Source organism: Clarias gariepinus, chromosome 1 (genome assembly GCF_024256425.1).
Source record: "Clarias gariepinus isolate MV-2021 ecotype Netherlands chromosome 1, CGAR_prim_01v2, whole genome shotgun sequence".
NCBI classification, from domain to species: domain Eukaryota; kingdom Metazoa; phylum Chordata; class Actinopteri; order Siluriformes; family Clariidae; genus Clarias; species Clarias gariepinus.
Genome location: NC_071100.1, coordinates 39454929 through 39482334, shown reverse-complemented (window position 1 = coordinate 39482334; position 27406 = coordinate 39454929). Strand labels below are relative to the sequence as shown.

The 27406-nt window shown below is 39.8% G+C and overlaps 1 protein-coding gene across 1 annotated transcript in view; it reads left to right on the top strand.

Annotated features, from left to right (window-relative positions):
• The window catches only part of fam49ba (family with sequence similarity 49 member Ba), a 31836-nt gene extending 9434 nt beyond the window's left edge, over nt 1-22402 (top strand). The window contains exons 2-11 of the mRNA XM_053491050.1: nt 9546-9635; nt 9897-10018; nt 12375-12480; nt 16999-17135; nt 18549-18626; nt 21195-21311; nt 21411-21490; nt 21600-21726; nt 21826-21896; nt 21999-22402. Coding sequence (XP_053347025.1) covers nt 9563-9635; nt 9897-10018; nt 12375-12480; nt 16999-17135; nt 18549-18626; nt 21195-21311; nt 21411-21490; nt 21600-21726; nt 21826-21896; nt 21999-22065 — 978 coding nt within the window. The 5' untranslated portion in view covers nt 9546-9562 and the 3' untranslated portion in view covers nt 22066-22402. The remainder of the gene's footprint in view (nt 1-9545; nt 9636-9896; nt 10019-12374; nt 12481-16998; nt 17136-18548; nt 18627-21194; nt 21312-21410; nt 21491-21599; nt 21727-21825; nt 21897-21998) is intronic.
• The last annotated feature ends 5004 nt before the right edge of the window (nt 22403-27406 follow it).

Sequence of the window (27406 nt, the reverse complement as noted above, 5' to 3'; positions counted from 1 at the left end):
CAAGATCTTTTAAAGAGCGACCAAACAATAAGACATAAGATATGCAGACTTTAACAATGTGTGTGTGTATGTATTATATATAAAATAATGTGTGTGTGTATTATCAATTAGAGATTTAAGGTTTGTATGAAACCAGACTCCGAAACTAGAAACGGTTCAGACGCTGACGGATTTGAGGAGTTGTGTGGGTGTGTGTTTACGCCCTGACACAGACCAAGGGAACAAAACAAGTGCCCCTTTCACCTGTTTAATTTTTTAATTTTTGTATATATAGTTTTTTTTTTTAACCTTGAGGAAGCGTGAGTCTCGGAGGAAACAGCCGATGAGCTCACAGCAGGAGCTGATGCTGAACACTGTGTGTGCTGTTTACTGATGACTTCATGTCTGAAAATGGCTAAAGATTCAAAACACAAGGAAGCACTGATCTATATTTTTGTTGGATATTTGGAGGAGGGTATGGAAAAAGGCAAGGACTTTCATGAGACTTCTGTGCATCAGCTGTGTTTGTCCAGTACGTCCCACAGTCAATTTGTTCAAAAACCTGGAAAAAGGTTGTAAAAAAAAAAAAAAAGGTCTTAAGTGTTCTGATAACTTTTTTAAGATTAACTTGTTTTTTTTCTCAGCAGTTAATGCAGCATTGGCTTTTCTGTGTGATTGGAGCAGACTGCCTGGTCTTCACTCCCCACAGCCATAAATGAGCCTTATATGAGATGTACAGTATATACATGAGCCTTAAGTGCTCGTGACCCTTATACCCAGTTTACTGCGGTATAATTGATAATCGGTGTTTTGTTCAATTCACCTAATGGCGGTTTAAATATAATAGCTGATGTAAATATGACACGGCTATGCCCAGTGAAAATGTGCATAAGCTATTAAATAGATTAATGCTTCAAAATTGTAAATTAACCTGTTATAAAAGAGAAACTAAAATGTATAAGGCGTTATTATAAAACACTACCGAGATAATATATACACAATGAAACTGCTATTATATATGAATAATGTAAAATATGTGGAACGATTGCAAACAAAGTGTATTGTAGAGTTTAACAGGGTGTCGGTGGTTGGGAAGAGGATGGATGGAGGTCAAAAGGTTCCTGACTGGGATAGAAGGAGTTCCTGATGATGCTAGTATAAAAAGTAGCTGGTACTGGATCTGGATGCCAATGAGGTGTTGGGAAGGTTTTCTGCCAACCTTTGCAGTGCTTTACGTCTTTCCTTTAAAACACCATGAAGCTGGCGTACCACACTGAGACAGAGTTGGTCAGACTGCTTTTGTTTGGTGCAACGATAAGCTTGTTAGGATTTAGGGAGAGAAATCAAAGCGTTGTCATAATCTTTTATGCTGAATGAGGTTATCTCCAGGGAGAACTCCCTACTATGGACGCTCTACAGTCTTAGGTTCTCTCCAGAAGCATTGCTGTGTGTACAGTACATTTGGATCGCTGTCCTGGTGGAGCGTCTAACCACGTTGTAGTTGTAACTTCATAGAGGCTGTGAACATTGTCCTAACAGTGTCCTCAGGGCCATCTGTCGCCATCCCCCCTTTATGGAAGAAAGGTGTTGTTTTTTTGTTTTTTTTTGCTTGTTTTCCCTCCTGTCTGCATCCAGTTTGCTGACCCAGAGGTGGTTTATAGATTTTCACATGTGGACCCCAAAATGCTACTTCAGCAACTCTCCATGTTGTGATCCTTGGCATTTGCCTCTTTAATCATCTTTCAGTGTGAGGCAACACACACTTGTGTCCACTTCCAGGGCAGATTTATTACAACTCTCTGGATGTTAACCTTTGCAATTACAATAGATACTACAGATGGGAGGGGGGAAATATCAACTAGGTTATGCATTAATTATTTTGTATGGAAATTCCATTCGTGTTACCACACCATATACACATACACAGTGGGGCAAAAAAGTATTTAGTCAGCCACCAATTGTGCAACGACGGACGGATGTGTTACTGATGGTAGCCTTTGTTACTTTGATCCCAGCTCTCTGCAGGTCATTCACTATGTCCCCCCATGTGGTTCTGGGATTTTTGATCACAGTTCTTGTGATCATTTTAAGTGAGATCTTACATGGAGCCCCAGATCGAGGGAGATTATCAGTGGTCTTGTATGTCTTCAATTTTCTAATAATTGCTCCCAATTAGTTGATTTTTTTTAATTTCTTATTTTGTCTCTCATAGTTAAGGTATACCTATGATGAAAATTACAGGCCTCTCTCATCTTTTTAAGTGGAAGAACCTGCAATTGGTGGCTGACTAAATACTTTTTTGCCCCATTGTATGTATATTTTTAATTTCTCCATGCTGGCATTAAAATTAGAAGTGGTTATATGTTGCAGTTCCTCCATAATGTACATGTAACTATTCACACACTGACAGGCACCACTGCATCTTGTGTGGTAGGAGGCCATTATTTGCTACGTTTGTTTAGAATTGCAACAAAATTTGAGAAGGGAAAAAAATAAACATTTTTATAAGATCGTTTACTAACAGAATCGCAATACAAACTGGATTTGACAGATATAATGTATCTGGTTCCTGGTTACTGGTGACTCACCATGTTTAAACTCCAGTGAATGAAATTCTAGTGCTGTCAAAAATCATAATGTTTTTTCTTTTCTTTTTTCTTTACTATATTATCTTTAAAAAAAATGAATTGACTTCATGTAAAGATAATAAGTATTCAGTACTTTTCATAATATTCACAATATGATTTCATCTTTATCAAGGGTGCCAATAATTCTGGATCCGATGTCTGTCTTTCCTCCCTCATTACTCACCTTAACATCCACTAAACTTGTGGAAGATGTGCAAAGTTTTTAGGATCGGATTAATTTTTTAGTTATGAATAGAAATTTTCCTTGTGTTCATCACTTTATTTGTAACAGACAGTTTGAAAACTAATCAAGAAAGTAGAGATGAGAAACAATCGAAGTACAAAGCAAACTAAAGAAAATAAAAAAATAAAGGTTCATTATTGTGTTATCAATATACATTATTCAGTGCAGATTGTAACTGTTGTATTGTCACTAGTAAGGTTGGTCACTGTGTTCAGATTGATAGAAAGATAAGGTATTGTTGTTTTTAGTCATTTATTTTTACATGTGTGTGGATAGCTGTAATATATTTTTGGCAAAAAAACAAAACAAAACCTGATAATTTTCGTGACCGAACAGGAGTTTGGTCACTAATAGCCGGCAACAGCATTGTAGACAAATATATACTTCAATATGGAGTTGGTCCCCCCTTTGCAGCTACTGTATAACAGCTTCCACACTTTTCAGTACATTTAAATTATGGAGTGTTTCTGTGGGCATTCATATCTATTTATTCTGTAGAGCATTTATGAGGTCAGACACTGATGTTGGACGAGAAGGCCTGTCTCACGGTCTCCGTTGCAGTTCATCCAAAAGGTGCTCGATGGGGTTGAGGTCAGGGATCTGTGTTAGGGCCAGTAAAGTTTTTCCACACCGAACTCATCACACCATGTCTTTTATAGTCCTGTTGGAAAAGAAAAGGGCCTTCCTCAAACTGTTGCCACAAAGTTGCATAGAAGCATAGCATTGTCCAAGATGTTTTTATTCTTCTAAAGCTGTAAGATCGTCCTTCACTGGTGATAAGAGAGGCCTGATTGATTAAAACATCAGGACCTGAATACACAACGCTTCTTTGAATTCTTTCAGAGAGCTCCTGTCTTACCTTAAATAGTCCTAGCTGAGAGTCTTAGACTAAAAGTGATTTAGGAAACTTCAGAGCAACTCTGAGTAAGATCTGTAAAGGTCTTAAAATGCGCTCTTTGTGAAAATATAATACATGATGATGAAAAAGATGTTTGTATATAAAAAAATTGTATAATCATGACTGCTTTATGTAAAGTTTCTGTTCTAGGCTAAATATCTTAACGTTACTTAAACAGCCAAACGTTGGACATGTGTCTACTTTTGAAGCAATCAATTTCCACACAGTAGTTACCATATTAAAGTTCTTACATTTATTTACCACACTGATTTTATCACTTATAATTCGTTTTAGATTTATATGAGCAAAATGGCTCATCTTTTACCAATTTACATGATTGCAGGACAGTCTATTTACGTTGCACTTTTGGATGGTATGTAGCAAACAATCCAAAAGAGATGGAAGGAAGTAAAACAAGAAGAAAAACAAATTAGACAGAAGAGCAGTGTTTACTTTTAGTTTTACGTTCAGTGTTTGGAGAATATATCTTCTTTCCGTCATTTTGTCCTCTGCTATAGAAACTCTTAAGCCTTTTAAAAGTTCTCCTCTCTACTCTTAACAATTTTTACCTCAGGAGCTGTTTTTAGGGCTAAGATGTTTTGTGAATAATTTTTCTTTACTAAGATTTAGTCCTAAATTTAAGGGGAAATTCTAAGAATTTTTTTTTATTTTGTCACTAGGTGCACCTTTTTAGGTTTAAGAAGTTTTGTGAATACGGGCCCTAAATTATATACAGTATATTTCTTAAGAGAATAATCGCCATGAAAGTGAACTGCAGTGTCACAACTTGTCCTAATAGGGGCAGTAAAACCCCACCGAATCCTCGTCCACCGTAACATTAACAACTTGTCCTCGTAGGGGCAGTAAAACCCCACCGAATCCTCTTCTACAGTAACATCAACAGCTTGTCCTCAGGCAGAGGGGTCAGGTTTCCATCCTAGACATGGAGTGTAATTCTAATGTAAAGAACAACTAGTAATATGCAAAAAAAAAAAACCTCTGATTTATTCGTCTTCGGGACAAACGGATATCTATTAGTCATTGTGGTATCAGGTCACAGTGCTGTTACAGAGAGCGAGGTCGCCGAGCCGCTGAATGTCGTTTGACATGATTAACGACACTGCCTTGAGAAACAGGATATGGTGTAGCATTTATCAGGATTTACATAATGTGTCTTTAAGCATAACCGTTAATCAAATGGCAAATAAACGATGCGTCAGCACTCTAATAGATCATGAATGTTGACAGCCGAGCATGGTGATGAGGTGGCATGAGGCGGCACATGTTCATCACTGGCGTTTGGGTGGAGTCTCTCCCTCTCGCGCTCTCTCTCTCTCTCTCTCTCTCTCGCGCGCGCGCTGTGGGGGTGAGTCACAGCTCAGGCAGCGATGCTCTTACTACCACTGGCTGGACCGGCATGCTTCTCATTCCCACTTTAAAGCGATGCAGTGCTTTTTGTGGGATGTAACACTGGTGTGTGTGTGTGTGTGTGTGTGAATCTACACAGTGCCTCATGAGTGTGTCACGCCACCACTGTGGTCTCCAGGCGGTGGGGGGTGGGGGGTGAGTTATGGGAAGTGATGCTGAGGGAGAAGAGATGGACAGAGCATCGGAGCATGTGCGTCAGGAGGAAAGAGTGATGACACCAAGCATGAGCAAAAAACAAAACAAAACTGAGATCTGAGATACATCCTCCATGTTTGATTCTGCATTTTATCCTCAACCCCAGGTTTCGCCGAACCTCCTCGCATATGGACAGTTGAGTTTTTTTTTTTTTCTGGCCATCTGCTTCAAGCACGGTGAAAGGTTAACGCCACTGCTCTGAACTGAATCTGGGTCAGGGATATGCAGCTCATCTCTCTCTCTAGCTGTCTAACCCACTGCAGCACCCCCTCAACACCGCAGAGCCCCACCCCGCTGTGCCTCAGCCCATGTGACTTTGCGTCCCTCCCTGTAGTTTGCATTGCGCAGTGTGTATGTGTGCGAGAGAGAGAGAGAGGGAGGAAGGCGGGTCTATGTGCTCCAATGGCTGTAGTAGTTGTCGTAGTAGTAGTAATAGTAGAGGGCACGTGGACACTCATGCTGCTCTCTATGCTGACACATGCTGTTCCCTGCATACACGCACCCTTTACTGACAGATTTACACACTCTCTCACACACACATACACACACACACTCCCATGCGCATTGCGCTAACAGGATCGGGGGATTTTAATCCATTCATATCAGGTCCTGGGAGTGTTGAAAAGGAAATGCTTGCAAATAAACACACTCGTACTGTAGCACCATATATGTACTATACACAGATTTTTTATTTTTTTCATTTTAATAGAAACCGGACATTTTACTTGCACAGCATTTTATGAAAGGAAAATAAAATCTTAAGGAGGGGCGAAGAAAAAAAAAGTCAGTCTATAAAAAGCTTTTCTCTATTCAGTTCCGTTTAAAAGACTATCAAGTACAGTACTTGAGTTTTTCCTCATTGTGAAAGCCGTGTCTTTTCCACTTACTCAAGTCATTTATATCGACGTTCTTTTAAGTCTGCTGAGTATCATCTTCCATGCTCTCTCGCCTCGCCCCAACCCACCCCGCAGATCCGCTCCTATTGGCTGCCGCATTATTTTTAGTGTGGAGATCCGCTCTTCGGCTCCATGGAAACAGCAGAATGCCGCGAGCCAATAGGAGGAGAGAGCGGATAAGTGAGAGTCAAATGAACAAGCTGGATTCGATCATCCTCCTTCTACCCCCCCTTCTTCCCATCCGAAGCACATCAAGGTGGATTCAGGGCATCAGGACGGAGCTGCTAGTGCTTATTCACTTCCTCTGCATGGATGCGTGTGTACACACACAGACACAGACATGCACTGCGGAGTACGTCAGTGGCCGACCCATTTACCTCCTTTCACGCCATTTGTCTTGTAAAGCAGTTCTATTTTTCTCGTAGTCTAAAGAGTTAATCCTGCAGAAGGAGTTCAGTGGAGCCTGGAGGAGACTGCTGCAGTGTTTAAATTTGAGGTCAGTCTCTTCCCACAGACGATCCTCCCTTATTTTTATTTTTTTATTTTTTTTTCAGTGGGTGGTTCGAAACCCTGCATATCGGTGCGTAGCTCTGGATGCCTCCCTGCTTTAGGGAGAGATGACTCCTGTGTAATAACACAACTGATTCACAGGAGATGAACGCTGGATTTCCAGGGAAGTTATACCTGGATATGAGCCAGCTCATTCGAATTTATAGAGCGCTCGACATGATGATTACCTCCGAAATCTGGATACAAGTTTAAGATCTCTAATTAAGATGACGGTGGTGCAAAGTCCAGAAGTAGAAGCATCCCGTGATGGTTAACGTGTACACGCAGAACTCTCGATCATGCATGTCCGTAACGTTTATGTATGTAAATAGGTTCGCAGTGAAATATATTAGTCACTAAGTACTGACTAATATCAGGTTTTAGGGTGTTGTAAAGTGAAACTAACTTTTGAATAGAATCAAGACCACACTTCCACCTCTGAAGAAAAAAGGGTTAATCTTAATGTGAAATCAGGAGACACATCTAATCACTCCGTTTTTCACAAGAAAAAGACTCACAATGGCTTCAGTCAATAATAATGAACTGAGAGATTCCACCGGATATTTAAGGCGTGGTGTTTAAGAGCATTTTGGCAGAAATAAGTCCAAGGCTACAGGGAGCTGTATGAATTTCACAAATATCTGACAGGAGAATGGGAAAGAAAAAAGATGCATGTTTCAGACACACCCATGAAAGCTTGGCAAAACTTATTAATATGTTTAATTGTCTTCTGTTGATATGTACAGCTTTTACACTGCATGCTCAAATCTTTATTTATTTAATCCTGTTTTAAAAAGATCAAATCATCGGCCCCATTAAGCAACGAAAACATGATAATCACTGGAATCGGGTTAAGAGCTGTCCAAAACATCATTAAAACCTGGAAGAGTCGTACTAAACCGTCAACTTGATGAAAGGAATGTGACTAGGAGAAATCTTCGTGCTATGTGTGAAAGTGAAAGCCACACACACACACACACTGCAGTGCTAACTCACAGGATTGGAGAACAGTAAAGATAATCAGTTGTGCATCATGATTCTATTATGTGGCGAGACAAATGTTAAGAATACATAATTTAAAAATTAGGAGTCCACGATACCGCCACACCGGCTCCTAAATTTTAAATTGTTTTCTGAACATTTGAGGTGGGAAAATGCTGCAGTTTCTCTAATCTATGGTGGCCGAGAAGTGCAAAACAAAATAAAACCGGAAACAAAATTGCAAATTAAAAAAACAACAACTAAATAACATCCAAAAACAAAATAGCAAAACCGGAAAACACGACGACAATTGGGGCAAACTGGAAAAAAGTAGGTATAGAGACATCTGCATAATGCATCTGTTTTGTTTTAATGCTGTGAAGCTCCTTGGTTCAACTTATAATATATAAATAAATGTTGACTGACTGATCTGCCACTCAAGATCAGCGGTAAGAATTTAATTTCCAAACTATACCTACCATTTTTGCAGTTTGTTGATTCATACCGCTGATTGGACGAGTCATCCGTCACTCAAAATATACAGGAAGTATATATTATATTATATACAGTAATTATATTAAGGCTAATTAAAAAAAAAAAGATTCCCTGGATTTGCGTGTTTTTTCGGATTTGAAATTTTTTTGGGTTTTTCATTTTGTTTTGCACTTCTCAGCCACCATAATAATCCTTCAGGTGGCACACTCAACAATCACACAGCATACGTAGCATCCCATGTGTTAGGAGCAAATTGATGAACAAGTTTGTTTTATATATTCTAACAAAATCTAACAAAAAAGGATAAAAAAGTCAAAAAAATAAAAAGGGTCCTTTTTAATATCATACTTATCAGCTAAACGAACTGATTTAGCACCTGGATATCGTGTTCATATAGTCTCAGTGGATTCCCCCACCTAATAAATAAGTCTGTGTCCATAAGAAAACTCCCTGCTATTGAGGGAGCATTAGTATTGGTCAGAACACATGTCCAATACCAATCCTAATGCTCCGTCAATAGCATGAGCTCAGACTGACCCTATATCAGAGCAATGGGCGTGTCAGGGTATAAAGCGATGCACACATCATGCCTAGTGGTCACTATACAAGCCTCTGGAGGCAGCGTTATAATATATATATTTTTTGTGAAATATTAGTTTGTGACTTTTTTTTTTTTTTTTGTGGGCCAGGCTGTGTATGCTGCCAAGAGCCTGAGCCTGATGCAAACATTGTAAAAGTAATCAATTAAATAAAATTAGGACCTAATGCACACAATCAGGCAATATATAGTTTTACTTTATTGAAAATGTATTGAATCGCGAATCGAGTGTATTTTATTGTATTGAGTGTAAAAACTCACTCTCACACTGAGGCCTTATAAATATGTCGTTATATAAACCTTTCTATCTGTTTATCCTGGTGTGGCTTTGTGTGTGTGCGCATGTGTAAAAGTGAGTGTGTGGGGTGATGTTGGGTTTTTGTCTTTCTCTATCTAGACTGCTATGAACAGCTGTTCTCTGTCACATTAGTATGTGTGTCTTCCCAGATGTTAAGGGAGTACAGGTTGGACAAACAGGGATATGTGAGCTTCTGAGCTGAGGGAAAGATAATGACTGAGATGTTCGAAAAGCTTAGACAAATTGCTGATTTATTGGACACACGCAGTTACACACACACACACAAGCAAAACACATTAATATGATCTTGACATTCTCAGTGGGACGTGCTGTTCATTCCATCCTCCTTCTCCTCAGGTTTCTGATCGGACGGCATGGGGAATTTGATCAAGGTTCTGACGAGGGACATCGACAACAATGCGGGAAACTTTTTCCTGGACTTTGAAAGTAAGTTTGTATTGTGTGTGTTAAAACAATGCAGGATCAGGACATGGTCAACTCAACAATGATGATGTTAAGGCAAGTGTGAAATCATGTGTAAGAAAATTTTAAACATGTGTTTTTCGAACAATAATATCATTCACAGCTGTATGTCTGGTTCACATAATAAAACAAATACACTCGGTCGTCGCTAGTGGACTCGCTCAGGGACCTGAGCGGACATCCGGCGTGTTTGTGCGCATCTAATCGCTGGTGTGTTTTCCACAGACGCTCAGCCCACTGAGGCAGAAAGAGAGTTATGGGAACAGGTGAACAAGATTCTGATGGAGGCAATGAGTGTTTTACAAGACCTGCAGGCCTACAGTGGAGCAGGAGAAGCCATTAGACAGGTGAGTGTATGTTTGATAGATGGATAGATATACAGGCGGCAGCATCATGCAAAAGTGCTTTTCCGACGTAAGGCGGCCGGGGCTGGTGTTTAATCTCCAACTGTTTTGTGCGTTCCCGCCACGACACTGCTTCACAGCTGGCACACACCTGGTTCAGCTCCAGCACCAAAGCGCTCTGGAAACAAGGAAAAACATTTTGTTGTCATGACCACGCATGTTGTGTAGGGCAAAGGGTTGTTGGTTAGTCGTGTTTGATCAGAAGGTTTAAAATACAGAGGAAAACACATTTCCATTCATTTTGTTAAGTTCTTAATACAAGTGACTTTTAAACATTTTCCAGTGCGCTTCTCGGATATTACCTCCAATTCATACTCCAGCAACCTCTACTTCTCTGTACACGAGCACTGAAAAAATGTTACACTGCTTCTGTTGTCCCAGGTTCATCATATACTAGACTGCTATCTCACACACACACGGCACTTCTGACCAGAGCAAAATCAAACGGCTATTTTTGGATAAGCGGCGCTGCACACCCTGGGTACAGTTTTTTTCTTCAAGCCACTCTGTCAGCTTAACAAAATTTTTCCAAAAAACATTTATTCAGCTGTGCGAGTTATGTTTCAGTTGTAATTAGTAATGTTTAAATTTGACACTTTTTAAACTATTTAAGTGTTAAATGGTCCAAATACTCAAAAATACACCACGTTTTGTTAAATAGAAACTGCTTGCATCTTCTGCAAACACTAACCTTTTGGGTGTAATCGCCTGGAGTACAAAGCAATAAAAAAAATATTTTTTTTAGGATTTTCCCCCCCCTAATTTAGTCATACCCAATTCCTCCAAGTCATGAGGGGGCGCTCCCACATTTAGACATCTACCACTAAAGATCAGCAATAAAAATTTCATTCGCAAACCACACATAGGCATGTTGATTCTTACCGCTGATTGGACAAGACATCTGTCACTCAAAATATACAGGAAGTACTGCAGCCACACGAACATTTTAGATGTATTTTCGGATTATAGTGTATATTACTTTGGTGCTTTAAAAATTATTCTGAGTTCACTTGATAGTACTTCTTGTATGTCTTGAGTGACAGATGCCTCATCCAATCAGCAATAAGAATTTAATTTGCGGATTATACCTACCTTTTCCGGTTTGAGTAAATTATGTTTTCTCATTTGTTATATTGTATTTGGTTTTATTTTGTTTTGTAACTTTGGTTTGCACCCCTCGGCCACCGTACATGAGACTTCACACACACTGATTGGCCCCCACAGAGTCCAGACCGTAGCGCCATTGAGAATCTTTGGGACGTGCTGAAGGCTGACTCTCCCATCATCAATGCGACTTTGGAATAAAATAACAGTTGTGACGTTGCAGAAGAAATATTACCATGGCCGTAATCAAAACAAAAGCTGGTCCAATAAAATATTAGTGCATGCAACCTTTTTTTTTTGGTCACTGGGCAGTGTGTATCGCTTTGTTTAAATGGTCGTGACCCGTACAATCAACAAAAGTTACACAGCATTTCAGCTCTAAGACACAGTATATACACAAGATCTTGTTATTTTCTGTATCGTAACACCCTCACTAGAACACATGACCATAAAAATACAACATGCCCATAATTAAAAACTAACATTGCAGATGCATACAAACCAAAATAAAAAAGGGCACTCTTTGTTTCAGCTGCTGTTAGCTCGGTAAAGATTTAGTTTATAATGCTAATGTAAACAAAAACAACTAAAAGCCATAAAATTGTGTCTCAAGGCTATTAGGCGTCTGTGCTGTGAATTCTTTGCCAATTATTTAAAAAATATGTTCTCATAGGTCAGAGGTAGAACTTATAAAATCCTTCTCTGTCGTGTTTAGTTTTATTCTTCTCATAAATTCTCTGATTATTAAATGTTTTGGATCTCAAACCGTTTGAAACAATGTGCTGCGTGCCTGAAACATCACCAGCCCTGCACCTTATCCGAGAGGAAAGCTGATCCAGACCCATAAACTGAACAAAACAAAAAAAAAACACATTCCTGAAATCCCTCAGAATCAAAGTGCATTTCTGGGATTCTGTGTCACTAAGGTGTTTAAGCTGCTTTATTATCGTACCTGAATCAACACGTCAGCTGTTTTATCAAGTCTTCGGTAAGATGACTCACATGCGTCACAACAGACTTAGAGTGTGTTGTGTGGGGGAGGAGCAGTTCAATGCCAGAGCGCTGAGAGAAGTGTTCAGAGAAAGCTTAATAGGAGCCGTGCTTGGGAAATGCCGTCAGTTTGAGTTTATGTGAAAGTTATTTAGTGCGGCAGGCAGATGTTGATGAAGCGTCTAATGTTGTTTTGTGTCTCCAGGCCATCCAGCAGCCGAGTAATGAAAGTGCACAGGAGAAAGCCTGGACTGCCGTGGTGCCGCTGGTGGGCAAACTAAAGAAGTTTTACGAGTTCTCTATAAAGCTGGGTATGAGACTTCACTGTGGCTTTGTGTCTCACACACACACACTTAATCTTGTCCAGAACAATTGACTGTGGAATGTGGAACTTATTCAATACTACATTACTACAATATCCAGTAACATTTATATGACGATAGCAAACCTGACAACCTTATGCTTTTAAAACTAGGAGTTCAGTATTTTATTAAAGTACACTAGTAAGGGTTGTGTCTTTTCTTTCCCACACACTTAGGAGGTTAGCGAGTTATGAGATTAATCTAAAATAATTTACATAGCTGTTTCCTTTTAATGTTAACCATCACTGCCTGGATGCCCCGCCCCATTCCCCTAAACCCTCCAAAACACCCCCAGCTCTTAACTAACCTTTCTGTCATTGTAAGAGAATGGATAATGTTTTAAAGTGAACAAATCAGCACATGTTTAATGTAGCCAATATGAGAGTATCACTCAATATGTCACTCCTTAACGTCGTGCTGTTGTACAGAATATCACCCCAGCTGTGTTGTGATCATAAATATAAGATATTGCAGCTGTGCTGATATTCAGTACAACAGCATGACCTCGATATTGAGTGTGATATTGCTTTTTAATATAATAGTTCTACAAACAATTTATCATCAAGGTTGTTTAAGTTATTTTGCCTCGCCAACACAAATGGTAACCACAAACCAGGAAAGTAGCGTTAGGATGGAGACTGATATTTATAATGTAATTAATGATCGTTAAATGTTCCAGTGCTGTTGTACTCCATTTAAGCACTCAATGTATTGGTCGGTACTAACGCTTTAATATTTAAGCAATATCACACGAGAGGGAATGCTGTATTACTTTGATGCTTCTAAACAGAATAGGTGGGACTATAAAGTGTAACTTACGAGATTTACAGCACTGTCCACCACCTCCATGGTTTACACTCTCCATAACCTTTTGGCTACATGGTATGTAAGCAGTAGGTACGAACTGACTGACTTTAACCCCTTTTAATTACATCAACTGTCGGTCACCAGATCTGCCGGTTGTAGTTCGTAATAGCATCACAGCCGTGTTATATTTAGCAATACAGCATGACCTCAAGTGTAACATGGCTTTTATACAACAGTGCCGCAGCCACCATTCATTATCAGCAGATTTGTTTGTTTATTTAACCGGTTATTTCACAACACATATCCTTCCGCGACTGGTGCAAGTAATGAACCGCAACCACAGATTTGGTGACCGACAGTTAATGTAATTAGTGAGGTGAAAGTCGTTCAATTCTTACCTTTTACTGCTTACTATGCAGCCAAAAGGTGAGGAGAATGTAAACCATGGAGGTGAAAATCCCCTGGAACTTCCCTTTATATTCCCACTTATTCACTTTTAAAATATCAGCTACTGTACATAAATTTCCAGATTCTCGGGCTGAATCCCAAACAGCAATAAAACGCTGATGCAATATGTAGGGTGTACAATCCATTGTCACACACCAAGTAGTGCCCTTGATTAGAGGTTGGAGAGCGATTTGGAATTCAGCCTTATTTACGAGGCTGAATTCCAAATCACTCTCCAAGCCCTCATCAAGGGCACTACTTGGTAGGTGACAATGGATTGTATAATTAATTGTAGTTAAAATTGTAGATAACTTTTTGGAATTGCCGTAGTAAAATGTACAATCATGACATTTGCACTCATGGAATGTCTAATATGGAGGATAGCGCTAACTTTATATATAACTACAGTCTTAAATAAATGTTATTATTCTTTTGTCATTTGTTATTAACAAACTGTTATATTTTATCAGTTGGAGGGGGGAAAAAAAAGAAAAACCCATATGGGTCAAGCACTAGCTCAGATGCATTAAAATTCTGCAGCAGCAGATGATGAAAATGTTGCCTTTTAAACAATGATTATTCTGAAAATGCTGAATTTTTTTTTTTTTAACTGTTATCGCTGAATTACCTATAAAATACACCATCTAGCTGAGTGTGCAAGCAGTTCCCGACCACACAGCTGATATCTTTACACTCTCCTGTACCTTCCTTAAATATTAAAAGGTGAACGTTCTGGATAATTCAACACTTAACTGTGTTTTTATTTATTTATTTATTTAAAGGCAGAGAAAATCGATATCTCGGATGCCCAGACCGCACTTCAGCTGAATTTGTTTCGTGTTTTTGAGCTTTCCAAACACACAGACTTTGCATATTTATTGCTCAGCTCAGTGATCTGATCGGATGATGTGATGGTCTGTGACAGAGTGCTGAATGACTCATCTGTGTTTGACTCAGCACGCAGATAAAGGAGTTGTATAACCTTCATCAGCCTTAGCCTGACTCCTGTCTTAATCTATCTGCAGCCCTTATTATCACATCAAGTCTTTCCTGTATCCAAAGTGGCCTCTAATGCTCTATTTAGTTTATTTGATGATGGACACGGATTCACTTTTACTTGAACAGGGAATAAACCCAGCTGTACTGTAATGTTTTATTGAAATGTGCTGTTCCACAGTGGAGTGCTGTGGTGAGATTAATGCTATTAGGATTTCGATGGGATTTCATATTATGGTTGTGTTAATACTCGGGTTCGCCGGCGGTAGTTAGCCTCAAGCCGAGCAACAATACAAGTCGTAATTGGTTTAAGATATGGTTTCTTTATGGTGAGGCAAACCTCAGCGGTCTCATCTAGTGAAATATTGCTCTCCTTTCCCTCTTTAGGTCGTGTAACTTAATTGTGTTAAATTTAATGCTGAAAGTAAATTCTGCCATTATTACAGCCTCAATAAATACATAAAGTACAGTTAAGGTTTTCATGCACATCATCGATTCATTTAAGAATCGTGAATCTTCTGTGTGGCGATTCACGTATCGCCTCACTGACGGCAAAATAGATTTTTTTAAACATTTTTTACATTTCATTGATACGTTTATAATGGAGATAAACCCATCAATCAGCCAGCGACCAGAACTCACTGATTGGCCGTGATGGTGATCAGCCTCACATTAACGAATCTGTACCAAGCAGCGCAACAGAAACGCATTTTTATGGCATTACATTATTAATTTTTAAATCAACCGCATTTAAAGCCTTCAAACTCTGTGAGCAAATTTGTCCTAAACCCACTCATCACCCACAGTAGTCGAAAATAAGTCATTAGAAGCCACATGTACCCACATGCTCACTATCAAGTTTTGGAATTTTTTTTTTTTTTTTTAAGCATTTGAGGAGGTAAAACATCTCTCTCTTTATAATCATTTGGGTAGTAAATTTTGAGCTATTTACACATTTTCACCTTGTGTGGTTAAACTTTTGTATTTGAAGTTAGTTTGTATTGCTTAAATGCTGCAGTTGGCTCTTAAGTGAGAAAAAAATGTGATAAGGAACGGACTACATTTGATAATCATTAAACTTTTTTTTTTTAAGGTTTAAAATTGTAACAAAATGTGAGAATTTTTATATTTGGGATATACGCGTTCACTGACATCTTGACATGAAAAAAAAAATTGGGCCCAAGTTGACTATTGTGTGAAATCTAGGTCTTAACAGACCCAAAAGACAAACAGGTTGTGAGGTGCGCCTGGGTGCTGATGGTGCAGGGTGCTTGAGCCCGCTCATTGTTGCTTGCAACCATATTTAATCATTAAAGGTATAAAATTGTAACAAAATCAGGGAATTGTAATATCAAAATATTTCTAAAATCGTGATGCTACCCAAAATTGCAATATTAATCAAATAGGCACAGACATCGAAATAATATCGTATCGGGAGGTGAGTAGTGATTTCCATCGTTAATGCACAATTAATTAATGCCTCAACTGCACAGATGTATGTATAATGAGATAAAGATGTAAGTCGCTCCGGATAAGGGTGTTTACCAAATGGCATAAATGTAATGAGTAATAAACTCAAAAAGAAAAACAATGATTAGTTGGCAATCCTAGGAAAGGCAGTAAGGATTTGAAGTTTGGTATTCGATCTGGTACGTACCAGTGAGTCATGTGGATTAGTAGGTCATGTCCCAATTAAAAATGACATCCGCTAATCTCACATAATTACCATCCAACTGCAGCACTCTATAGAGCAGAGGTTTCTACACTTGTTAAAAAGTCTCTCTACTTGCAACCAAGATTTATGAGATATTTGACTAGACAGTTAAAAATGTGTGTGTGGATATAAACAGCTCACTGCACTGTGATCCACTCGGGGTTCTCGAGGAGTGCACATTCATTCTCTGCACATTTTAAATCTAAATTATTACAATAAAATTATGAATAATTTTGCCCTAGGCAGATCTCAGGGAAAACACCCTTCAAGTCGAATCTTATCCTGTTCATTCTTCACCCGCTCAATCCATCGAGTTCATCTTTCTCTAATTCTCTATTTATGATATTGATCTAGTCCATCCATCCATCCATCTATCTAAATCTCTAACTGTCCACCATCCATCATCCTATTTGTCCATCCATCAATCTACCCCCTCTTTCCACCCATCTGGTCAATTGTAATGTAATAATACCTCTTTGTCTGTTGTCTCTCGGTTTGTGCAGAAGGTGCCTTGCACGGCCTGCTGGGATTCCTAACGAGTGTACGCTGCAGCCCCACACAGCACTTGGAGCAGGAGCAGGCACTGGCGCGCCAGTTCGCAGAGATCCTCCACTTCACTCTGCGCTTTGATGAACTCAAGGTACGAAGGTCTCGCTTCTCCCGTCCTGAACAGGCTTCATCTTTTTAATCAATCATCTAATGGAAGACTCGAGTGTGCCTTTATTAATATCCTCAGCCTGTCGAAGCGGCTTCATTAGGAGGACGTGACACAGAGAGAAAGAGAGAGAGAGACACACACACACACAAAGCAGATACAAAGAGGCATGAGATGAATAAGTGCGAAGTGAGACACATGGATATGAGTGTAAGAAAGCATGGACGAGAATCTGCTGCTAATCGAGTCAGAGAAGCAGAGGTGTCTTTCCAACCGAGCTTAGAAGTTTGACCCTGTTTTTATTAAAATAGTAACAGTTTTTTCACAGTGGATGCTACACAATCTAAATCAAATAATAAGTAGATGTGTTAATTACTGATATTATGTGTAGTCATTGGTGGTTTAGTGGTAGGTGTCATGTCTGCAATGAGGAAGGCCCAGGTTCAATTCTCGGCCCAGAACCCAAACCCCAGCCAGTGGACGCAGCGCTGGTCCCAAACGGGATAAAACGTGAGGATTGTGTCATTTTTTAGGGTTGTTTTACAGTTTCTGTGTAACATGACAAGTTTGTGTTATTATTTATTGGTAATAAAATGCATATTTTAAATACAAATTTATTGAAACAAATTGTACACATAAGAAAATGAATTGAACCCAGTATAAATTCTTGTTCTTCGGGCTGAGATGTTACAAGCTGATACTGTATTTATTAATTTATCTTACTATCTTTTACAATATATCTATAACTTTATATTATATTGCTTCGTATTAATTGAAAGTTTAATGTTTTCATATGTATCTGCCATAAAATAGCCTATGAAGCTGATATGGCAATAAACCCTTATACAAACAAACAAACTTCGAAGAAGTCACTGGTACGACTTCTTCCATCGTTCACCGAGCCTGTGGTCATCATTTTTTATTTTTTTTTTTGCCTCAGGATGTAGTGTTGCATTCCTTCCTTTTACTGTATCAGTAAAATCAGTATAGCATACTGCGATCTTAGCTCGCTCCTGAGCGGTCCAGCGGTCGGCCATCTTCGTTTACGCTGCCTCTCATGGGAAATATGAAATCCTATTTACTATCGTCTGTTTAAAGACTGTTTTCATCATGATACTACAAGTTCTATAGCCATTAAGTATTGCCTAGTTAATTTTTACCCACAGTGTATAAGACTTTGGAACATGCTTGGAAAATCGTTAACTTAAAAACAACAGCATCACAACATCCTGTTGTTGATTTCTTTGGTAAAACTGTATGTCTTGTTTTATAATTTGCATCATAAAATGCTTGAATCCACAACTTTCTGATAAATTCCGCTGCTTCAGCCTAACCCTTACCCATAAATGTACGCAGAGTGAGTGTGATAACGACAAATCCTGTATCTTTTCATCGCAGATGACTAATCCGGCCATTCAGAACGACTTCAGCTACTACCGCCGGACCCTGAGCCGTATGCGAATCAACAACTTGGGAGTAAGTGCACGTGTTTTTCTGTGGAAACACGTCTCGTTATCACAGAGCTTATGTTTTAGTAATGCATCAATTCATTAGGGCTCGAGGTTAACGAGCAGCGCTCTGATCTGCTCAGCTCAGATCATTAAGTAAGCGAGGTCCTGAGTCAGGGAAATGCTCATTTCAGTCATCCATCTATTCCCTTTTCATCCAGCTACTTTTAGCTGATGCATGTGCAGTGAGGGGGTGGATTCTGCACACAAGTGTATGCTAATGGACTCATAACCATTCCAAACTGGAGAGAAGACAGAGGTTGCGGGACCTTGCGTCTCCAATTAAAAGCTTTCGCAGTCAGGAATAATTATTACCGCCCCCTTAACTAATGAATCGTGAGGTGGGGTGCTATACAGCCCAACCCGGGCTGGCAAGACCTGCTGCATGTTGAATGTGCAGGAAAGGACAACGTACATCAATTTGTAGTGGAGAAAAATGACTGAACGGGTCAGGGTCAGGGGGAATATGCCTTTTCAGCATGACGAGAAAGCTGACTTGGATTTTTAAGCCCATAAGCATGATTAGATACGGGAGTGTTTCTTGAGGTAGTGTTGGAATAATTCATTCATTCATCATCTTCTATACCGCTTGTTCTGTGTACCAGGGTCGCGGGGGCCTGGAGACTTTCCCAGGAGACTTCCTACTAAATTACCGCGACTGTATTTAAGTTAGGTTTTTTTTTTCCCCAAATCACTGGATGATTATTAATTGTCCTGTTGACAATCACGAGAAAACCAAAGCTGAATTCAGTAACAAATTGTTGACTCGACCAGGTTATATGAAGAAGATCCTCAAACACCAGAGCTGAAATAATTTACTTTGTCACTAATCAGTGTGATCCATTCTTGTGCATAAACACAAACAACCCTCACTATAAAAGAAGCAATGGTATGCTGAGAGGAAAATGTGAGAATCAGGAGTTTGAATTGTTTTTTTTTCCCTGCAAGATGCACTTCACTCTTATTAAAATAGTGCTATAAAGGGCCAAACTAAGATCCCCTCAATATTGCACATTCGCTCATGTTTTGTAACTCACAAACACCCCACAGACTTGGCAATAAGCTGTCTCAATGTCTGCTCTTTCTAGCACATGGCATTCTGGGCTGTGGATTTACCACAGCATCGTAAGCGTCTTGTCTGACGAGCACCACATGCATCAGAAATGCCACGCATACCACTGGATTCCAAAAAAAACAAAAAGGGGCAAATGAACCAAGTGTCATGGTGCTATCCGTTCACCTTTACATCACTCACCATACGCATTTTGCTTGGAGCTCACTGTATCCCCAATTCACTGCATTTCTCACTGACGAGGTAATGACTGACCTGCCTTAAGTCCCACTTTCCCATTCCCAGTTCATTGTTCTTTATGCACTAATAGTTTTAGCACAAAATAAAGTGTGGTATGCATGTCTGATCTACTCCATATAAGATATCTTTGCATTAGCTTCTACAGAGTTTACTGTTGTTTAAACCTCCTGATGGTGTGTCGTCACTCATCAGCTCCATGGGGTTTTCCCTTTTCACACATACGTCGCCTTGCCCCCGTACTAAAGAGGTAACAACATGACCACCCGTTTCTATCTACGGTTCCTTTCCTACAGAACCCTAAATTGCAACGATATTCCCATGCTGAACCAACTGTGAAGTTTTATGAATGTTTTGTGGTAGGACATCAAAAAGACATTCTGATGCCACAAACAAACACTTGACTCGTCCTTTAAATCCTTTATTTTGTCAACGTCACCGTCATTGCTACTGCTGTAATTTTATGTTTAGTGTAATGTAATCAGGTCCTCTTGATCACAGCATTCCTCTACAATGACTCACTTTTACGGCTGAAAATATTTTAAGATAAAGCTTATCCTCCCAAAGTAGCGCACAAAACATTTGCTGCATGTATTCAAGCTTTCCCCATTGTATTAAAAAATTTACAATGGCATGGTGTTTGGGAAGCAAAAAACAGTCACTGATTTACAGTATTTGGTCAAAAAAATATGGACATCTGATATTTTTTTTCCGCCAAAAAAGATATATAAATATCTTTCCCTGGTGAAGGTGGCCCATGCATCGTTACACAAAGCATGAAGTCTGTAAAGACATGGCATGGTGATGATGGTGGGGATGAACTGGAACACTGACTGTGCACCCCAGGCCTCCTCGCCTGACATCAGTGTCCGTTCGACCTCACTAACGCTCTTGTGGCTGAATGAGCACAAATCCACCCACCAGCAGTATTACACTATCTAGTGTAAAGCCTTTCCAGCAGTGTGTTGCAGTCATAGCAGCAACAAACTCCATATTAATGCTCATCTCAAAACATAATGTATAACTGAATAAGGGCTTGAAGGTTTTCACATTATACACACCTGTTGCGAAAAGATTATGACCTTCACTTTTGATCGCCCCGATGTAAAAGCACAAAGATAATAATAAATTCTTTAACATTTTTTTTTTGAAGAAATGGTTGACTTCTATGGATCAAACAGTTTTGTCACAGATGGATGAAATAACTACTCAATGTTTTGTCCTCAGACAGAGGAAGAGAACGAAGTAAACAACGAACTTGCCAATCGCATGTCTCTGTTCTATGCCAATGCTACACCAATGCTGAAAACATTAAGTGATGCCACGACAAAGTTTGTATCTGAGGTCAGTCTTCACAATTTATGTCGGTTAACACATTTTATATAACAACGAGGCCTGTTTAAAAAAAAAATCTCTTTTTTTTTTCCTCTTTCATTTGGACAGAATCCTGATTTATCTATAGAAAACACGACAGACTGCCTAAGTACGATGGCGAGCGTGTGTAAAGTCATGTTAGACACCCCGTAAGTTCATTCACATCATTCTTCTTGTTCTTTATTCAGCTTTTTTATTACAAGAACTATAAACATTCTTTTTTCCTGGTTGTGTGTGTGTGCGCGCGCATGCACTTAGGGAGTACCGTACCCGTTTTGCGAGTGAAGACACAGTGTTGTTCTGCCTGCGTGTGATGGTGGGGGTCATCATCCTCTACGACTACGTTCATCCTGCTGGAGCTTTTGTCAAGTCCTCAAAAATTGATGTGTGTGCAGTTTTTCCTTCTACACAGGTGTATTCATTTAAAGCCACATATGTTTATCATCTAATTACCGCCTGCCTGCCTGCCTGCTCTGTTTCACAGATGAAAGGATGCATTAAAGTCCTCCGGGATCAGCCACCTAACAGGGTAGAAGGTCTCCTTAACGCTCTCAGGTCCGTAACCTCACACTCTCTTCAACACTACATTATTATTACAGTTATTACTCTGATGATAAACATGTACACTAATTTTTTCTGCTTTTTTTTTCCCTGAAGGTACACGACAAAACATTTGAATGATGAGACTACCTCCAAGCAAATCAAAAACATGTTACAAGTCTGACAGTGTGTTCAGAAAACGGTACTTTTTGGTACTTCTTTCGAGCCTCTTCTAATGGGACTGCTTTAGCGGGAGTTTTTTTTTTTTTTAAAGACAGACAAGAATGGCCGTGTGTCAGGTGGCAGCTAGCGGGATACACTGCTGTATGGTGGTCTTGACGCAACTCAGAAAAGGAAGCTCCTATGCTGTGTTTTTTTTTTTATTGTTCCTGTGTATTTTTTTTTATAATTGACAGAGTGCTAGGGCAAAAACAAATATCTGTTTATGTAGTTTCGCTATTAAAGGTTGTTTTGACATTTGATAAATCTTTTGAACGAAATAAAGAAACTGTTGAAATCTGTTTATTGTGGGCGTTTTCTCTCACAGTTCGCTCCACGAGCACTAGACGGTGGTACATCGATGCTTAATAAATCTGTTCATACCCGCTGATTCAAAAACCTCATTTTTGAGCGTTTCGCCTCCGACAGTCCGAAAAGCTTTTAAAGTTCCACGTCAAGCTACATATTTCAGGCCAAAAAAAGCTCGGTTCCAAACCCACATCTGTGTTTTTTTTTTTTTTTTACTAACATAGCATCTGGACTTCTCATCCCATAAGCACTCTCTGATTTCCTATCCTTGAGTCAACAAATGAGCAACTGTACTATCATCTCCGTTCAGCCTGACGGCAGCCATGTTCCCTGCCAAATGGGCCGAGAGGCCAAAACTATGCGAGAGAAAAAGCCGGCGAAGGCGCCGCATTGCATTCTCACTCTCAGCTGGCTGAAACAGGAACCCACTTTCCCTCTCAGGCAGATGGAATGCAGCGCGCGTAATCCGCTGCCGATTGGTCAGCGAGGGTCAGCTGACTGTGTAGTGGAAAAAAAAGATCACACTGAGGGAAGGCGAAGGATTGTGAGGATCACATCAGAAGGCGAGGGTTTACCGTCATGGTGAGTAATACGCTCATGGATCTGATCTCCATGGGAAAACTCGATCCCACACCGAGCGTCTGTTTAATTTCAATACCTCAGTATCACACTGCGCCGGCTGACACTTCCTCCGAGCTGAACACACACTGTTTTCTTAATGGTTTTCCTGACTGATCAAGATACTTTCTCCGAGGGTGCCTGGTACAGGGCCAAATGACTGTCTGTTTACACACCCTAGCTGTACACTCAGACGGTAAGAGGCACTGGCGATGACTTCCTGTCAGCCTGTGTGTATGTGTGTGTGTGTGTGTCTGGCCCACTATGTATGTGTGTGACCTGTAATTCCAGAGCGCCATCTCCAAGGGTGGCCACTACAAAGCAGACCAAACACCATATGGCAGTAAGATTACTTACGCTCGTCTTCAGCGCCGGTGTCAGCACGACCAAACAAACAAACAAACAAAGTCACCTCAGAAGTGCTTGGGAGAACAAGTGAGAATGCCACCGTGGGAGGGTAAATAAAGAGGCCTCAGAGGGAAAACAGCTTCAACAGGCGTGTGATTAAATCCTTGTCTCTGTATTACACAGTGTGCAGAGGAAGGTTCTCTTCTAGGGCAGACTTTCAGCAGGTCATTGCCAACCTCCGAGCTTGTCACGGCCCATATCGTATTTTATGAGAGAAGGGATTGCACGCGGGGGAAAGCGTGGCGCCAGTACGTCACTCGTAAATCACCTATCCTCGACCTTAAATGTTTCTGCTCAGTAATTGCTGATAAACGGCTGGGTCGTTCACTCGTCGTAGCCCCAAAAATGAAACTGAAATAATGGGAAAAAAAAAAGCGAAAGGAGAAATACAATATAAAAAGCTTTTCGTGGAACATTTTGGACGAGAAAAAAATTATTCTAAAAAATCTAATTTAAAAAAAAGAAGAAGAAGGAAAAAGAATAAACTGATTGTACATAGTGTTCACGAGGAGAAAGCTAAAACCTAATCAAGTCCATTTAATATGTAAAGTGGTTTTTAACCAAAAGGAAATGTCAAGCGTGAGGACTTTACAGTCAGCAGTTGTTTTGATTACAGCTGCATTTCTGAGGTACAAATATAATCGGCACTAGACTGCCCTCCGAAGCAGCGGGGAGTGAAAGCAGTGAACTACTTCTGTCATTTAAAACAATAACTTTCCTCACTTCCTTTCCAACATTCCTCTCCGCAGGGCCATTTCCTCTATCTTCCTTAACTTCAGATCATCAATCTGACCACTGAAACATCCAGGATCATGAATGGATCGTCAGTTTGTGGGTTTTAACGTATCAAGATATAAACCCCAGGAGGAACTGTGGCCCTGGATGAGTAACGTCATTCCAATGTAGTGCGCTCGATGATTCAGGCGGATCTGAACTCAGCACCTGTCACGGCCGAGGCGGGAAGCGGAAGGACTCTCATGCATCCGGATGAAGATAGTGGAAGTAATCAAAAAAAATAATGTATACGGAAACACCGGCTGCTCTTTTGTTTGTCTTTAGGTCTGAGCAGCTTGAGATGCGTCAAGTGCAGACAGGGAGCTGTAGGTGGCAGCAGCGCAGCAGACAGGGTCATCATGTCACAGGAAACATGCAGCAGATGAACTGCATGGCGCTAATCTTAAATCCAGACCGGAGGAAGTTGATGGTACACAGGTAACAATGAACATCCCTTGTGAACAATCTTTTACGGGAGATGGTGCATGAGCTAAAAATAGTTCGAAATACGTGAAAGTGGGGAAAAAGGAGGTCAGGTTTGAGCGAAATCCTATTAATGCAAAAAAACAACAGCGAAAAAAAAAAAACACATTCAAGGTATTTCCTCATCGATGTAAGGACATCCTGTGGTTTAGCAGTTGGCCAACACACGACTTCCTGACACGGACACGTTATATCTGTGTGTATTTCTATTGAACACATTCAAACATTTTTACCAGGAAAAAAACCCAACAAAAAACGTATTCTCAGCTCAAGTCTGATGGCAATTTCAACCAAAACCGAAAGGTCACTTTCATCTTAAAGTTATATATCGATGGAATGGTGAAGCGACTAAAGCAGGCTTGTTGTTGCGGTCCTCTCTCCGCAGTCCGGTGGCAGTGGCCCAGCTGTCACCATGAAAGCGCATTACTGTAATTAGGTAGCGTATAGCTAATCCGCTACAGTCAAAACAACCCGGCAGCCTCCGTCTGTGCTCGGCAATTAGACAGTGGTGTAGACAGGACTGCGGCGCGTAGACATAACTGCATCAACACTTCTCGGTCTGCTGTCTCTCTGGGGAGTCGGACCAGAAGTTTCAACTCTGTCCGAGCACTTTGTTGTTTCCAGGGACAGCTGGTCATGCTATTAGATATGAGGATTAAATCTAAGAGCAATCAATAGCCTGACAATGATGTGCTTTGTATCATGAGGTCTCATGATTCCATAATGTCAAGAAAAGAATTACAAATGAAGATGCACTTTAGGGCAAACAGGCAGCTGCATACTGTATGTGATTTTAAATTGTACTACTGGATTAATGTTACTTCCCAATACCAAATATGAAAAAGAAAGAAAAAAAAAAAAAACTTGTGTAATAAGTATTATTTGATTTCTTCACTGACAAAAAAACCCTACCTATATTCATGTTCATTACACACACACATAATTGGTGACATGTTATGGATGTGACAGTAAAGCTGTGTCCTGGGATCTTGGTGCATGAGTGATTTGTGTTTCTTCCCTCTCTCCCTCCCTTCAGCGTGCACATACTTCTCAGTGTGATGGCTGGCTGAGATTCTGAGGCGAGGCGAGGCTACGTCTTCATCACTTGGCTCTCTGCTCGGCTCTCTTAAGGCCAGTAATCCTGAATCGGTGCAAAATGTTCACTTTTCAGAAGCGCTTCTCGGTGCTCCCCGGTGTATTCTTTTTAGCTTACAGATGCAGAAAGGTAATCCATGCCAAGACCGTCTATTCGGCCCTTTTATTCTACATGGACAGGAGCGGGAATACTGCAGCGATAATACTGATACTCGGAGAGAAAACCCACTAAAATATTAATGACCACATTTTATGAGTGGCTGTAAACGAGAGAACCTGAATGTGCTGCACTTTCTCAAGTGCTTCGCGAGTCTATCAAATCGAAATCTGCTTCACCCAGCTAAATCTTTTAAATCTATTCATCCATCTGCTTTATCTCTATTATTAATAAATAAATAAATAAATGCATGGCTACTTTTAAATAGAATATCCAAACCTTTGATCTCTGATCTTGTTTATTTCCCCCTTTCTTTTTTTATAAGTAAGTAATACATTGTATCATATGTACTGTATGATGGAAATTTCACATTTCACACAATACGGTGTCCACCTACCAGGATGCTTTTGGGAGAAAATGAGAATGCGACCGAGTAATTCGAGCTCAATATCCTGTACTCAAAAACGTCATTAGATTAGATGTTGCAAATGCAACACGCAAGCTATAAAAATTCCTTTGTTTATGACTTCTGGATGAATTTCAGAGGAAGCCATAGACCCATAAAGATTTCTCACACTCGGCCACGCCCACTCCTTGAGCTATAGCTCTGCACAAAACATGATCAGAATCTCCATCTGGAATTCTACACAGACAGCTATTAAGAAATGCTAAAAGAAACCGAACATTTTACTATTTATTTTATTTTTTTTACATTTTCACTATAACTGAATATTTGTATTATAACTACTGCTGCTGATGTTTAGCTTCGGATTAGTGCTATGTTCGTGTCAATTTGACCCACATGAGAAAGAATAGGACAATTCATTGTTTCACCTTCCCACTGGATCATTTAGATTTAAATATCTCTATGATGGCGGTCAATTTGACCCTGAGTACAAAATCTGAACACAGCATGAGGCTTAAGAAATAGAAGGTTAACAGGCTCTTAAGGCACTTTTATTGCTATTTTTTCCTCCCTTTCATTCACTTACTTGCTTTGAAGGACCACACCCTTTATGACATCATAAGAGGTTTGGTAGAATGCTGTAAAGATGACCTGCTAAGAATTTAAATCTTTCAAATGTAGTCTTCATATCCAATCAATCAACTTACAAGCCAAACCAGTCACATTACAGTGAACACTCATTATCTCAGTAACTATACACTCAACGAGCTACAATCAGAAGATGTGTCAGTCAAAACTGCAGTATATTAACCTGGGGTATAATAAAAATAACTTTATGAATGACATTTTATTTCAACCTTTGTGTGTTTTGAATGTAGAAAGTGAGGGGGGGGGGCAATTACAATTACATACTGTGAATTATGATGACTGTTGATTTGATTCAATTAGATTTTTGGGGCATTGCTACTTTTCTTTATTATTATTTTTTTATTCCATACAGCTAATGTTAATTGTCTGATTTGCCTTAAGTTGCCTGAATTGTTGGCTGCATTCCCA